The 15,693-nt window shown below is 33.4% G+C and overlaps 1 protein-coding gene across 1 annotated transcript; it reads left to right on the forward strand.

Moving 5' to 3' along the window:
• Window positions 1-854: 854 nt before the first annotated feature.
• On the forward strand, window positions 855-6,382 carry LOC130460625 (uncharacterized). Its single transcript, XM_056827948.1, has 8 exons — window positions 855-898; window positions 1,419-1,508; window positions 3,376-3,552; window positions 3,637-3,840; window positions 3,985-4,035; window positions 4,177-4,293; window positions 4,369-4,731; window positions 6,210-6,382. Exons 4-8 carry the CDS (start codon window positions 3,646-3,648, stop codon window positions 6,282-6,284), a joined length of 801 nt encoding a protein of 266 aa, XP_056683926.1. The 5' UTR covers window positions 855-898; window positions 1,419-1,508; window positions 3,376-3,552; window positions 3,637-3,645; the 3' UTR covers window positions 6,285-6,382.
• Window positions 6,383-15,693: the final 9,311 nt, after the last annotated feature.

The raw sequence follows: 15,693 nt of genomic DNA on the forward strand, positions 1-15,693 counted from the left end.
TGTTTCCTACCTTTTGGTAATAAGATTTTGCTATTTTACCAAAAAAAAAAGCTTTACTTATCCTTGCAACTGTTGTGGACAGATTTTAGCGTAGTCGGTTGAGCTACTACTTAACCCAATTATAAGTGTTGGGTACTAGCTTTTAGGGTAGATAATGAAACCACTACTTATGACAATTGTAAGTGTTCACCAAGGTAGAGTTTAGCTTCTCTGAGTATTGTCTTAGAAAGATACTAAGTAACGCTTTTGGGTGTTTAAAAGTATCTTATGTCCCTAAATGCCCGTTATGAGGGGGATGATCGTTTTTCTTCTCAAAATTACAATTTTGACTTGAGTATTTCTATACTACTTTACTGCTTGTACTCTCTAGCTAAGCAATAATATTCTCATAGAAATGTAGCTCTTGCCAGGTTTTGAATCCATGAGTGTTTGCTCCTATCTCACTACCTCACTACAGAATAGAATGGATGAGATTGGTCGAGTGGCCTAGTATTGATTTTAGGACAGAATTAAACATAAGTGCCTTGCGCCATATTTTATTATCTTATGTTGTGATTCTTGTCGTCCCGTTGTACACCCAACCCCCCCTTACCCCGCTTCTCGCGGGAGCCTTTTTGAGGCAATAGGGTAATGATAATGATAATGATGAATGACCATAAAACAAAAAAAAACAAGCTAACCCAACCAAAAACACTAATCTACAAATTAGTAATGCATGTTAATTAATTGAACAATTTTGTTTACCATGTCAAAATATGTTTGGGTATTTACCAAATATCGTGAACGTGGATTCTTTTTTAACTCTCAACTTTTATCTTGCAGGTTTATAGAAATTCGCGTTTAAATCCGAATCTGTGAACGCTGCTGCTTATATATTTTCAAGAAAACATCTTTCTATGTAAGACATTTACTATGTTACTTCTTTTGACTTCGAGATGAATTTGTTGCCAAACCTTTATCGAGATGACTAGTAATAAAATTTCATTAGGTTTGCTATTTCATGATCAAATTAGAAGTACACAAAAAGATGATTAGTTCTAATTCTTAGCTTTAACATCAGTACTTGGTCTCTTTTGTCCAAAGCTAATAACTTACCATGAAAAGAAATGTAAATATGGGTTCCTTTAGTGTTGCTTTGACATGTTGTATTACTATATATATGTAAGATGGTGTGATTAGTTACATATTTTGTTTGCTTTTAATTTGTTTATGAGTACATGCCTGAGAATGAGGGAAGTGAGGATGAATTCGGTTATGGGAATGTAAAAAGAAACTCCAAGGTCAGTATCATATAAATTTAAAATTGTATGTCATATGTTAGGAGCCTGCAATATGTTAAATTTCCTGTATGCACTCTCTTTATTTCTCTACGTGCTATTATTGTTAACAATATAGGTTGATGTGTACCTTTTTTGCAGGTTCGTGTGACTGCTGATAATAATGGAAGGTCACCTTCTTTACAGCTGCCACGTTTTACTGAGGTGGTTACCAAAAATATTACACGCAAGGTCTGTGTGTTAACTGACTTTTAAATTATCTTCTTTATTTTTGTTAAAAAATGCAAAATATCAACAATCAGTCATGTTCACACACCTATTCTGCTTACATGAGTGTATTGAAACTTGGTTTATGTTTTTAAAGTACATTGGAATCCTTACAAGTTTTATTGTTGAATTGAAAACTGACCTGCAACAAATCCGAATTTATGAATTGAAAACTGGCCGGACAGGTCTGTAAACAGTATGCACCCAAGGTTTGGGGGGGGGGTTATGTGTGTGTGTGTGTGTGTGGAAATAGGACTTGAGATTTTTGAATGATAACTATGAACAATAAAGACTCCGCCTTACTACTTGGGTCAATACAGACTACGGACCTTAGATTCCTGGAACTCATAGCTTACCTATCTAAATTAAGGAAGGCGGAGGAAGTAGCGTTTTAGAAGGTTAATTAGCCACAATTCACATACAAACTATAGCTGAAATAATGATATCAGTGAGTAAATTAAAAGAAATTCTAGTATGATTTGGGGCAGAAGCAACTACCCTTTCTAATCCTCTGGATTATTATTTAATCAATCTTGGATTAGTTGAATATTAAAGTAATGATGTAAGGAATTCAGCATGTATTATCAACTAGAAGAGTCTGGAAAAATAACAGATCTCATAATAGCAGGTATTTATGTGTTTTGTATTAGTTTCTTTTGTTGATAATCTACCTTAAAAGGACAGTTTCACATTAATTTACAAGGTGAAAGTTTTAGACTCTTGAAAAACCATGATACTTTGTCTGAACTACAGTCTGGCTTGAACAAATATTACATGCGGTAAAAGTTCTAGACCTGACTGGTGAAACTGTCTAAGATGTCGTTCAGCCTATCCAGCAGAACAATAGATCTTTGGCTTTTGACCAAAAACCTTCCATCAGCTAATTTTAGTAGATACCTCCTGCTGCTAATTTCCTTTTTTATTTAATAAAAATTATCAACCTTCCATTAAACCACTGTGTTGTGGTTACATACATGCTTGAACCTGAGGCATGTAGTTACAGCTTGCCATATGAGAAACACCAAGAAATAAATAGAGTTCATTCTAGTGAATGAAACATAAACTTGTTGGACATAAACTTGTTTTGCTATGATTAATGCCATCCAGAAGTTATTGCTGAACCTGCAAGAGATGATGATGTTCAGGTTGCTAATTCTACGAAGATATTTTTTTCCTTTTTGTTTCCTGCTGCATGAAATTGTTTCTTGCTTTAATGATTGATCAAGTCACATTTCTCTGCCTCTCCTATTGGTATAATAAATAGAGTTCATTCTAGTGAATGAAACATGAATGCTAAGTTTCGCCGGCTGATTGCCGCTCAACTTACAGTAGTTTGTCCTGTAAATAGCATCTGACTTGTCATTACTGTCATGTTCAAAACAGATGCAATATATATATATCTCTCACTAATAGCTTTTGTTAGAAAATTAAAGGTGCTGGAGCCTTTTCTGGAAAAGATAGTGGTTTCTCTGCTCAATGACCGCATAGTTGTTTAACGCGAACCAAAGAGGCCTCTGCCTAGTGCGATTAAGAAAAAAACTTCCATGCACTTTCGGCTGATTTGTCTTATTGTCTCGTGACTCTCATTAGCCAGTAAAAATGAAGTAAAGCTGTGTGTTTGATGACAGCAGCAGAATTACCAAATTGTACTAATAAAGGTGGGACTTTGCCACATTGGTATAGGAAAAGCTTCAGTGCCTTTTTAGTATCTGAATACGCATGCTGTCAAATAAACTTGAATTTCAGCCAGAATAGTATCCATTCAATATTCTTAATTCTTCTATGCTATTATTTTCTCTCATTAATTGTAACATTCACCTCATTGCCGAAGGACCCTATACAATTAGGGAATTGGTGGTTTGTGCAGCCAGTAGGGCCTGATAATGAAATTGTTGAAGAATTTACTCGATTTTTGGGAAATGTGGCTAAAAATTCTGAGTTAGCCCCTCTTAATTTTGTTAATTGGCCAAGTCTTCCCACACATGATAACATATGGGAATATGTCCAGGTTTGTTTCTCACTGAAATAATCATGTATCCCTATTAAGCAGTTATGAGATTCTACTACTTATGCATATATTTTTCTGGTTTAGGAGAAATACATGGTACCTGAAGAAGGAAGAAAGTGGGTAATGGAAACTGTTAACTATGCCTGGCCTTTCCATAAATGTAGAATGAAACAGAAATATTACTATGCATTTGATACTGACGAAGAAAGATTGGAAAACCATCCGAAAACCATTCCAAAAACACATTTCGAAGATCTCTTGAACTACTGGAATTTAACGACAACTAAGGTACTGCAAGGTTTTTCAATTTTCTTCTACTAATTTTATTTTGGTAAGTATGTCATTAGTCATTATATTATTTCTGCTTTTCATTTAAAACCAATTTCGTAAGAAGAAAGTGAGACCAACAAAAGGAATCGTCAAATGCTCCAGGATATGCACACAATGGGTCCAAAATCATATGCCTTGTTACGTCATAAATTGGCAAGTATTTTTGTAACTCATTTTCACTAAAATCTTAACTTGGAAATTATATAATAGTTGTTATCTTATCTACTTCTATGTTGACATGGTCGAATTCATTGAACTATATAAGCATCTAATATCATATCAATATTTTAATAGCAACAAGAGGACCCGAATAAGCAAGAACCTTCCCAAGCGAAGGTCTACAAAGCCTCCAGGTCAAGAAATCCTAAGAAGACATACAAAACAAGTTTCGAGAAAACGAAACATAATATTGTGAGTTTATCTTATTATATCCTTACTTCCGTAAATAGCTATGCTATGTGTAAACTTATAATGCTTCATGGCCAGGTTCAAATGGAGGCGTTAGTGTCTCAACAACAAGAAGTAGGACAGAAAAATGCAGATCCCTACTACGAAGTGATAAAAAAAGCCGAGCACAATGGACGTGTACGTCTTTTTGGGAAAGCTGTGACCAAGAGTGATTTAAAGAAAAGAGGCAAAGCTTCGGGATACACAATTCCTGAAGAGTTCCTACAGAGCATCCAAGCAATGTTAATTAAAAAATTTCAAGAAGCTAATCCTGGAATGAATCTCGTGGTTCCTGGATCCTCTACTGGATCAATTCCAAGGGAGTCAACTAGTGACAGGTCACAAGTTAACGAGGAGCGAAGTGGGGAACAGTCTTCTACTGGGACACAACTAGAAAATCAGGTAAACTATGCCATATTGACCTTTTTAATCGATTAAAAAAATTTGGAGACAATTTTATTATGGTATGTTGGAGAACTTTTTCCCATATCTTTCTCTGATCTTGACTCTCTGGTTAGATTCCTGGTTTTAGTCCCTTCATAGCCAAACCATTCATGATGAGATATTTAACATTGTGGTTCAGTTTCTTTGCATAATGCTTACAATGAGGGCATTGGTTAACGATTAGAGTTATTTACAATAAAGGTTAGTTAGGATTAGCTTGAAGCTTATAGATCACATATTATAGAATGAGCCACTGTAGAAGCCTCGTACCTTGTTAAGCTTATGCTTACCAGATGGAGAATCTTCTCAGTGCTCCCAAAGTGCATGCAATATTTTGTGGATTAAAATAGTGATTCAAATTAACATGTACAAATCACAAAATTGAATCCTTCTTAGAATTTTGAACTAGTATTTAGTTCAACAGTCAACTCCCAAGCCTCTTTTGCAGAACCTGAAATCTAACAACCTGATATATGACAGATACATTTTCTTCGTCCCAATAAAAATCCATCCTAAACCTTCACTGCATTGTTACTAAAATAGGGGTTACTTGAACTATGCAACAACTAAATATCAAACAAAAATAACTATGCTACTAATCAAAAGAGTAGCAAGAAAACAACCTGCAGAACAGCTGGTTTGTTGCAGATGGTTCTGTTGTATGGTTGGTCTGAAACGGTTGATTGCAGATGGTGTTGCTGCTTCTGTCTCCTTGGTGCAGTTGCTGCTGGTCTGTTGGGTTTCATGTGTGAGTTTCTGGTCTGTTGGGTTTCTTGTTGCTGCTCTATATGTGCAGGATGTGTGTGCTGTTGCAGCTTGGTGTGTGCCTCAGCTACAGTTGGTTCTTTTTTTGTTTGTTTTGTTTTCGGTTGCGGTTTGTGCACCCTAGTCCTGGTTTGTTGGTTCTTTGTTTGGATTATGTTTGTTCTACCTTTTGGTAATAAAATTTGCTATTTTACCAAAAAAAAGTTGCTATGAGAATTATGGAAATATGTGTTCTGTTGTGGCCCTTTTTGACATTTAATGGAAAGGTTTATGTTCTATTATTTGAGACTTTTGAATCTTGCTCATATACTATCTTCCTATCTACCGGTCATGCATGTACCTATGGACACCTGTCCACCCATGGATTACGAGCCCAGGCTCCCATGGTTTATGAGCCCAGGCTCGGTCCCAAGCCCCATGTTACCAGTTCAATGATGAGCCCAGGCTCTTATGGGCCCAGGCCCTAGTGGAGAATTCCTTCACGGTTTGTACTGGCCGACAACTAGCATGTTAATTAAAAGTTTATGAATGAATTAATTATGATGTTTTATTAAATGTTTTACTTATTCTATTCTCCATGTGTTATTAAATAAAATGAATTGAAATGAATTTACGATGGTAGAATAGTTCGTTACTGAGTCTTCGCCTCACCGTTTTGTTTTCTGATTTAGGTACTGCGGGGAACGATGGAAACGACTAGTGGCGAGGAATTCACTTTAATATTAATTCACCTAGTTTATGCTTAATGTTTTGATAGTTTAATTAAAGACTTTTCGTAAGTTATGTACTTTTATTTTGGGAATGTAAAGGATTATTATGTTAAATTGGAGGATTTAATGGCTTATGTTATGATGTAGCCTTGTAATTCCCAAGAGGGAGTTACGGCAGTAATGTCCCGACCGAATTAGGTGAATTTCGTTGTTTAATTATGTGAATTAGAGGTCGAGGCGTTACATATATCAAAACTAAGTTGAGGCGGGATGAGTCATAACGAACAAATTGTAAAGGGTAGTGTTGATATTCAAACTTGTGACTTACCATACATGAACCATCATTCTTAATCATTAGACCAATACGCCATTGGTAGGGGTGAAAATGAGCCAAGCCAAGTCAACTAATAACATGTTCATGTTCATGTTCATTTAATTTAAGCGAGCTCGATCCTGAGCCCGAGCCCGAGCTTTCAACCGAGCTCAAAAATCTGTTCAAGCTCGGTTCGTTTATGAGATACTTTGTTCGTGAACGGTACATGAACATCTCGTTTAATAATCGAGCCGAATTTAAAAATGAGCTTTTTTCTTAAACGAGCTTTGTGCTTTAGAGTTTAACCATTTGAAAATATAATTTTGAATGTGCACTAATTTCGCCTTTTAAATTCAAAATATTTTTATTCTATGATATATTTCTTTGGATGTTAAAAGTCAAAATACGATTTTTATCTATAATTTTTTTTTTTGGATGTTAAAAGTCAAAATACGATTTTTATCTGTAATAAAACAATTATGTATGACAAATTTGAATAAGAACACAAATAGACAAGCTTTTTCATGAACATAAATAAACGAGTTGTTCATGAAATTAAATGAACGAGCATGCGTATGTTCATGTTCAATAATAAACGAGCTTCAAAAGTTTTTTTCAAGCTCAGCTCATTTATCAAATAAACGAACATGAACGAGCTTTACCGAGCCCGAGCCCGAGTAGTTTATTGAGAGTCTCATCTCATTTGCACCCCTAGCCATTGGTATGTACTAGCTCCTTCTGTTAGCTAATGTTCTACTCACTTAATATATATATGTACTATTATTTATCAAAATAAACCCTTTGATTGTATTTTTGGGCTTATTTATAGGAACAAACGTTATCATTTAAGATCTTGTTAGATTCCTCACAACGTTTATTTTAAACATAACAGTTTTTTGTGGAGCGCTAAAAGTTGCCCCATATAACTCAAAATCGCCCCACTATTTCACCCATATACCCTCCTTTATTTACCCCCTCATTCAACATTTACCATCCTCATTTACCCTCTTACCTTCCCACCCCAAACCGGACCACCAGGGACCAACACCCCCGTCCACCACCGCCGCCACCACGTCGCCGGCGAAAAAATGCGTTGTAATTTTTACATGGACGAGTCTACCGGTGGAACGTCGAATTCACAAGAGTTATTCTTTCTTTGTCCGGAAAAAATTTCAGAAACTTATGCATTAGCTTGTACTATGGTACGAGCTTATGAATTTTAAGCTTGTACCATGGTATAGACTTATGAGTTTTTAGGTTCGACCATGATATTGACTTATCCAGTTTAAGCTCGTACCATGGCCAGAGCTTAAAATTCATAAGTCTACGCCATGGTACGAGCTTAAACTGTATAAGTCTATACCATGGTCGAAACTAAAAATTCATAAGTCTATATTTTTTCCAAGTAGAATAAATCAAATTCAACAGCAAACCAAAACCTTAAATAATTATAGACTTAAGCATATTAGGCTCACACCATGGCGTAGACTTATGAATTTTAAGCTCTGTCCGTGGTACGAGCTTAAACTGCATAAGTCTATACCATGGTCGAAGCTAAAAACTAATAAATTTGTACCATGGTACAAGCTTAAAATTCATAAGCATTTACCATGGTACAAAGCTAAAAATTCATAAGTTTCTGAAATTTTTTCCGGAAAAAAATAAAATTTCGACGTTCCACCGGTAGACTCGGCCATGTAAACATTACTACACATTTTTTCGCCGGCGGCGGTGGTGCTGGCTGTCGGTGGTGGACGCAGGTGGGAAGGTAAGAGGGTAAATGAGGATGGTAAATGGTGAATAAGGGGGTAAATAAAGGAGGGTATATGGGTAAACAGGGGCGGACCTATGAAGCCCTAGACGGGTTCAAAGGGACCCCCATTATTTTCAAAAAAAAAAGTTGCTAATCTGATTTTGAGGTAATTAATTGCACTTAAATAGTTAACATATATATAATTAACTGGAAATAATCTGAATGAAATACCTTTGCCATGATGGTAGCTTGACTAGTATTCTACGTAGACTACCTAGTTTCGAATCCTTTTCTAGGACATTATAAGATTATTTTTGTTAAATTTATTTTATCTTTTACTTATCGTTTGTTGATCCTCTAAATTCTTCATGTTTTTTTTTTGTTTTTTCCTTTTCCCTTTGTAAGTCATTTTTTCTTATCACTTTTTATTTTTAATTTTGTTGTTTCCATAATGATACATGATTTAATTTGATTTACAAAAACACAAAAAAGTGTAGTTTATTTTTTCTTCAAAAATATTTTATAATTTCCATAAGATATGTTTCTTGTATATTTATGCTCCATTTTTTTAAACTTATACTCCGTAGTTGCATGTTACCTTGAACTTTTTAGTGGTCTAATTAATTACTTCGTAAATAGATTTATAATGGCCCATAAGCGTTGAGAATGGTGTTTCTTTTTCTTTTTACTAGTGTTTGTGTGTGCTATTTGTTCAGAGATAATTATTGTAATAAAGAATCTCCTTCCAAGTATGAAAACTCGTTTTCCATTTTAAATTGATGTCGTGCCAAGTTTTTGTTATAATTTGGACTATTGTTATGAAAATTCAAAATTAAAGTTCACAAATTCTCCACGTATTTTATTACGACGTTTATAATATTTACTATTTGCCTTTCAACTTAAACCCACTAAAAGGAAAACAAATCATAATTTTTTTGGACCCCCATAAATAAATTTCTGGGTCCGCACCTGTGGGTAAAATAGTTTTGAGTAATATGGGGAGTTAAATTGTAAGCCCCTTCTTTTTAATAAATAATTTTCACCCTTAAATATTTTGAGATACTAAGAGCATCTACAATAGTAAGCTAATTTGACAATTAGCTTGTTATGCCACATAAGATTTCAAGCTATTTTATTGTCGAGCTAATTTGTGCTCCATTGGTTAGCAACTAGCTTGTTATTTAAAGTGGTCCCACTTGTCAATTTATTATTTGGAAGTTTTGGAAGCTAGTTGTCAAGCAAATTAGCTTATTTAAGCTAATTTGCTTAGCCAAGCTAATTTATTATTTTCACTCCTATGGTCTAACTATTAGCTTGAAACTCTAGCTACAAGTCTACAACCATTGGAGATTCTCTTTGGTACAAAATGTCTATTGAAATCGAGGGCGGCGTGCCCCATATCAAATATGTTTTTACAAAAACATATCACCCCACTAAACGACAAAATAGGGATAAGACAAGCATTAAAACATGTGTCATTTTTCATAAACAAATGCGATTTTTCAAAAACATATGCCATTTCGGAAAAATGGATGTCATTTTTCAAAAACGGATGCCATTTTCCAAAAAAAATTGATTTTGTCCCTTAACGTTTGTCTTTAGCCTATTATACCGTTTAGTAGGGTGATATATTTTTGTAAAAACATATATGAGATGAATGTATACTTTCTCATTGAAATCCGAAAAATAGTGAGGAAGTACTTTGTATGATTATAGAGTTTATCATGGTGTAGATCCTCGTCGGGCTGTAATAACAACGACATGTTCCCTGGGAATGAGACGAGCCGAGTTACTGCGGAGTGACTTATGTCTCTTCCAAACTATTAATAATTAATATACAGATAGCTATGCACCCATCTATGCGTGCATATGCAAACGAACGTATTTCTGGGAAAAAAATCACATGCCTATTCTATATAAAATACCCATTTTCTCTCTCCTCTAACCTCTCACCATTTTCTGAATCATCAAAAACCTCTCACTCTCTCTCCTCTATTGATGTCACTCCTTCTCTCTCCTCCAAAACAATCCAGCCTCCTCCCCTCCACTTTTCGTCGCCGCCGTCGATTTTCTCTAGCTACGACCAAACAACCGCGCCACCTCCCAAGCGAGCCACCGCCTTCTCCGCCACCGGCTAACACCTTCTCCGAACATCGACGAACGCTTCTCCGAACGTCGTCGCTAACGCCGAAGAAATCTGGTATTATTTCTTTTTATTTCCATTTTTGTTTGTGTTTTTCTTTAGTTTAATTGCGTTTAAGTGTTAATATACAAAATATATTAGTTCGAAATTAGTTATTTCGTCCATTTTTATTTAGATCTGAATGTTTTTTTTTATTCCTTTAGATGGAGTAGTTCAATTAGTTGCGGTAAACTGGTATAATTTTTAATGTTTCGATTCTACTTTTTAACTTATTTTCTTTGATTGATTAAATTTCAGTTTTAGCAAAAATAATAATAGGAATTTCTGATTTCTGTAGATTAATTTTATTATTTGGATTTTGTTAGTTTCATTCTTCAATTCCAGTGAATTTTAGTGTTTCAGCCTTTCAGATCTATCACCTTGCATGTTTAATTTATAAAGTTCGATGTTCAGAATTGTAGAATGAACTACACATGGTAACTTGATAATGTTGTTGTTGTTAGTATATTGTGGTTAGGATTGTCGTTCTTGGTGGTTGTGTTAGTTATTTCTGAATATTAATTCTGAATTTGTTATGTTCAGTTTATAATTTATCATGTTCAACTTATAAAAGACGATGTTCACAAATAATAACACTTTTGTGTGATGTTCAGTTTCTCAACTCTCGTGTTCAACTTATAAAGAATCATGTTCAATTTACACAAAATCATGTTCAACTAAATTTAACACTTTTGTGTGATGTTAATTATTTTTATTTTTTGAACGATGTTTGTTTGTGATTGAGAGAGATTTTCTTCTGTTGTAGTTTTTGTTAATTGAAATCAGTTTACTAGAACAATATATGATGTGATTATCTATCAATTATGTTTTGCACCAAAAACATCTATCTAATTATGTAATTTGTGTAATTGTGAAATGTTAACTCAAGTTGCATTGCTTAATTTTTTGTTGTGATATAGATTAATTTCATTAAGCATAGTAATTAGTATTAGCTTCATCTATTTTACGCTGATAATATCGTTGAATATATATTTTCTTCTTTTAGAAATGATTAATTTGCTACTTTGTTAGTCTTGATTTTGAGTGATGTTCAGTTTTTCAACTCTCTTGTTCAACCTATAAAGAATCACGTTCAACTTATAAAACTATGAACTGTTCAATACTTTTGTGTGATATTTTGTTTCTCAAGTCTTATGCTCAACTTATATAAAATCACGTTCAACTAAATCTAACTTATTAAACTAATATGTTCAATACTTTTCTGTGATGTTCGGTTTCTCAAGTCTTATGTTCTACTTATAAAAAATCATGTTCAACTAATTTAACTTATAAAACTAATATATGTTCAATACTTTTGTGTGATGTTCAATGTCTAAAGTCTTATGTTCAACTTATATAAAATCATGTTCAACTAAAGTCAACTTATAAAAATAATATATGTTCAATAATTTTGTGTGATGTTCAGTTTCTTAAGTCACATGTTCATAAATAAGGATATATATATGTTTGATTTCTGGGTTTGTAAATTTAAATTACCGTTAAATTATGCAATACTCGTTTCTGGAGTAAATGTGTTTAAATCAATAATAGGTTATTTTTTTTAGTTTCTAAAAAAAATCACATATTATTCTTGGTTGTGTTCACTTTTTAAAACTCTATGTTCAGTTTTAGAAATTTAATGTTCACACTATGTTTGATATCCTATCTAGTTCATTTTTAATCAGAAAATGTTATATGTTCAATTTTCAGAATTTAACGAGGAGGAAAAAAGACAGCGTCGAAGAAGAAGTGGAGGAGAAGTTGGTGAACTCAATTCGTTTCAAGCTGGAGAAGAAGATGAAGAGGCGCTTCGTTGGGCGGCGCTACGGTAGCATTGCCGGCAGTGCATGAGATTGTTGAAGATCCGGAGGCGGCGAAGGGCAGTTGGGATTGGGTTAGCAAAAAGGCCACTGTGTGAGGAAAGGAGAAGGTTGAGGACGAACTCGGGTTGAAACACACGCCCCAGGCCACAAATGGTAAACATATACCAAATTGCTACTCCTATTATTACTACTTTACTCCAGTACTGTATACCACTCTTGTTCTCTCATTCACTTTAATTAATTTCTCCAAATAAGATGAAATAGACAGCTTCTTAGAGGAGTAGATAGAAAGCAAATGATTTTTTTTGGGGGTAAATGATTAAGAATTACAAGTTCGATTAGAATGAACTATATTTGGTGATAACTTGTTATTGTTGTTATTGGTATTGTGTTTAGGATTGTTGTTCTTGTGGTAGTTATTGTTGAATATTAATTCTTAATTTGTTATGTTCATTTTATAACTTATCATGTTCAACTCATATGAGAGGATGTTCACAAATAATAATACTTTTGTTTGACGTTCTGTGTTTTTCAACTATCGTGTTCAATTTATAAAGGATCATGTCCAATTTACACAAAATCATGTTCAATGACATTTAACTTATAAAACTAATATATCTTCAATACTTTTGTGTGATGTTCATTTTCTCAAGTCTCATGTTCAACTTATAAAAAATTATGTCCAACTAAATTTAACTTATATAACTTATAAAGAATTATGTACTAAATCATGTCCAACTAAATTTAACATATAAAACTAATACTACGTATATGTTAAATACGATTAGTTTACTAATATTAGTTCACTTTTTTTGTGAATACGATTAGCTTACTTACTTTCCTCTTGAAATGCAGACCTAAAAATATTTAGCCGACAGTTAAAGGCCTTGGAAATGATGAACTCTATGAAAGTAATCTAGCTTCTGTGTGTAAGTTGTAAAGGTATATATGTCAAATGTTCCTGCTGTGTCTTTGAAATTTAATCATGTTCAGATTTTATAAGTAGATGTTCATTATTTTTAATGATCTGAAGTGGTGTTGTATAAAATTTGTCATGTTCAAATTGTAACAGTAGATGTTCAAATTAATATTGTTGATGAAATTAATAATAACAAGATATTCAGTTTCTCAAGTCTCATGTTCAACTTATAAAGAATTTTATTCTACTAAATTCAACTTATTAAACTATGATATGTTTATAAATAAGAACACTTTTGCATGATGTTCAGTTTTTCAAGTCTCATGTTCAACTTATAAAGAATCGTGTTCAACTAAATTCAACTTATTAAAGAAATTAGTGTGATTTGTATTGGAATTGAAATTTCAGGAGTTATAAAATTGTTGATGGCGTTTGCTTTGATAATATACACTGAGAATTTTGTGTAAGGTAGTGGATGAGTGTAAGGATACTTTTTTTTTGGGTGTTTTCCTCGTAAGATGAATATGCCACTAAAAAGTGATCCCCGTTTAGTTTATAATTTATCATGTTCAACTAAATTCAACCTATAAAACTATGATATGTTCAACTCTTTTGTGTGATGTTCAGTTTTTCAAGTCTTACGTTCAATTTATAAAAAATTATGTTCAGCTAAATTTAACTTATAAGACAAATATATATTCAAACTTTTGTGTGATGTTCAATTCAATTTCTCAAGTCTCATGTTCAATTTATAAAGAATTATGTACAAAGTCATGTTCAACTAAAATGCAAGCAGCAACAGTAAAAAGAAGATGTTTGTTATTCTTTACTAAAATATCAAAAGTGGCGTTGTCTAAATATTGCCATGTTCAGTTTATAATTTTTCATGTTCAACTTATAAAATATAAAATTCAATATATAAAAGACGAAGTTCAGAAATAAGAACAATTTTGTGTGATGTTCAGTTTCTTAAGTCTCATGTTCAATTAAATTCAACTTATTAATTAAACTATGATATTTTCATAAATAAGAACACTTTTGTGTGATGTTCAGTTTCTCAAGTCTTATGTTCAACTTATACAGAATAATGTTCAATTAAAAACAATATGATTTTCCTGCAGGAAGAAAAAGTTCAATAAGAATGCGACAACAAAAGAAGAAGACTGATTTAGAAATGGAAGATATGGCATTAAGAGAGGCTGTAAGAATTGAAGAAGAATTGAAGGCAGGAGCAACCAAAAAAGAATCTACAAATAAGTAAGAAAAAGAAAGAGAAAAGAGATCATTGTAGCGAAAAAAGTGGAAGCCGAAAGAAAGGAAGCTGAAAAATTAGAAGCCTAGAAAGAGAAGAGGCAACAACCACTAAAATAGAGGATGGAGATAGAAAATAAATGTCATGTTCATTTTCTGAACATGAATGTTCATTAAATTACTTTAAATGTCCATTTGTTTGTTCCTTATGTGTGCTTCCAGCTTACTAAAATAATGAGATGTTTTTTTCTGGAAAACATGTGTAATAAAAAAATTAAATTTATTATTTTTTTATTTTTTTATTTTTTTAAAAAAGGAAACATAATAATGCACTAAAAAAAGAAGACTGAAACTACTAAAACGAAGCATTGAAGCTCATATGCATGCAGAATTGCATGCATAGCTATGCAGCCAAAAATTTGGGGCCAAACTATGACAAAATAGTTTGTGAAATTTGGGCCATGCTGAAATTTTGGTTCGGCCCACAGTTGATAAACTCTACCTAGTTAATCGGTTAAGGCTCTGTTTGGTAACATTAGCTGAAATTGAGCTGAAACTGATAAGGTAACTGAAATCGATAAGTTAGCACCAGAAATTAATAAGGTCCTGAAAATAATAAGATACTGATTTGCATCAACTGTTTGGTAAAACTAGTTTTATAATAGACCTGATCAAACGGCGGGCTAGGCCAGGTTCGGGCCGGGACTAGGCATAAAAAATCAGCCCGGTATGTCGGGCCGGGCTGGGCCAAGTTTCGGGCCAAAAATTTGTGCCCAAATCCGCTATTTTCGAGCCTAAAATACCGGGCTTTTCGGACCATTTTCGGGCCGGGCCAAATTTATAACAAAAAAGTGTATTTTCGTGTTTCCCAAACTCGTCCAAAAAAAATTAAATTTCTGGGCCCGGCCGGGCCCGAAAACCGGGCCGGAAAATTCTGTCCAAACTCGCAAAAAGGTCGGCCGGGCAGGGCCGGGCTCGTCTTGATCAGCTCTGTTTTATAAGTACCTGAAATTTTAAGTAATTGTTTAATTGATTTTCTATATAATACCGGCATTACCAAATCTAAATATTTATTTGTCATGAATAGTTACAAATAAAATACCAATCTCAATTAACTCCTAATTTTATTTATTTATTTGTAACTAAAACAATTTATACGAGTATTCCATAACTTGAATTAAAAAAACAATTTCTCGTAAAAAAA

This window comes from Spinacia oleracea, chromosome 5 (genome assembly GCF_020520425.1).
Source record: "Spinacia oleracea cultivar Varoflay chromosome 5, BTI_SOV_V1, whole genome shotgun sequence".
NCBI lineage: Eukaryota > Viridiplantae > Streptophyta > Magnoliopsida > Caryophyllales > Amaranthaceae > Spinacia > Spinacia oleracea.

Excerpts from the sequence above, each read along its gene's own strand:
- LOC130460625 (XM_056827948.1), top strand. The coding sequence starts at position 3,646 with ATGGTACCTGAAGAAGGAAGAAAGTGGGTAATGGAAACTGTTAACTAT. Across the intron at positions 3,841-3,984 it reads GGAATTTAACGACAACTAAG|GATATGCACACAATGGGTCC; the intron begins GTACTGCAAGGT and ends CAAATGCTCCAG. Across the intron at positions 4,036-4,176 it reads CCTTGTTACGTCATAAATTG|CAACAAGAGGACCCGAATAA; the intron begins GCAAGTATTTTT and ends ATATTTTAATAG.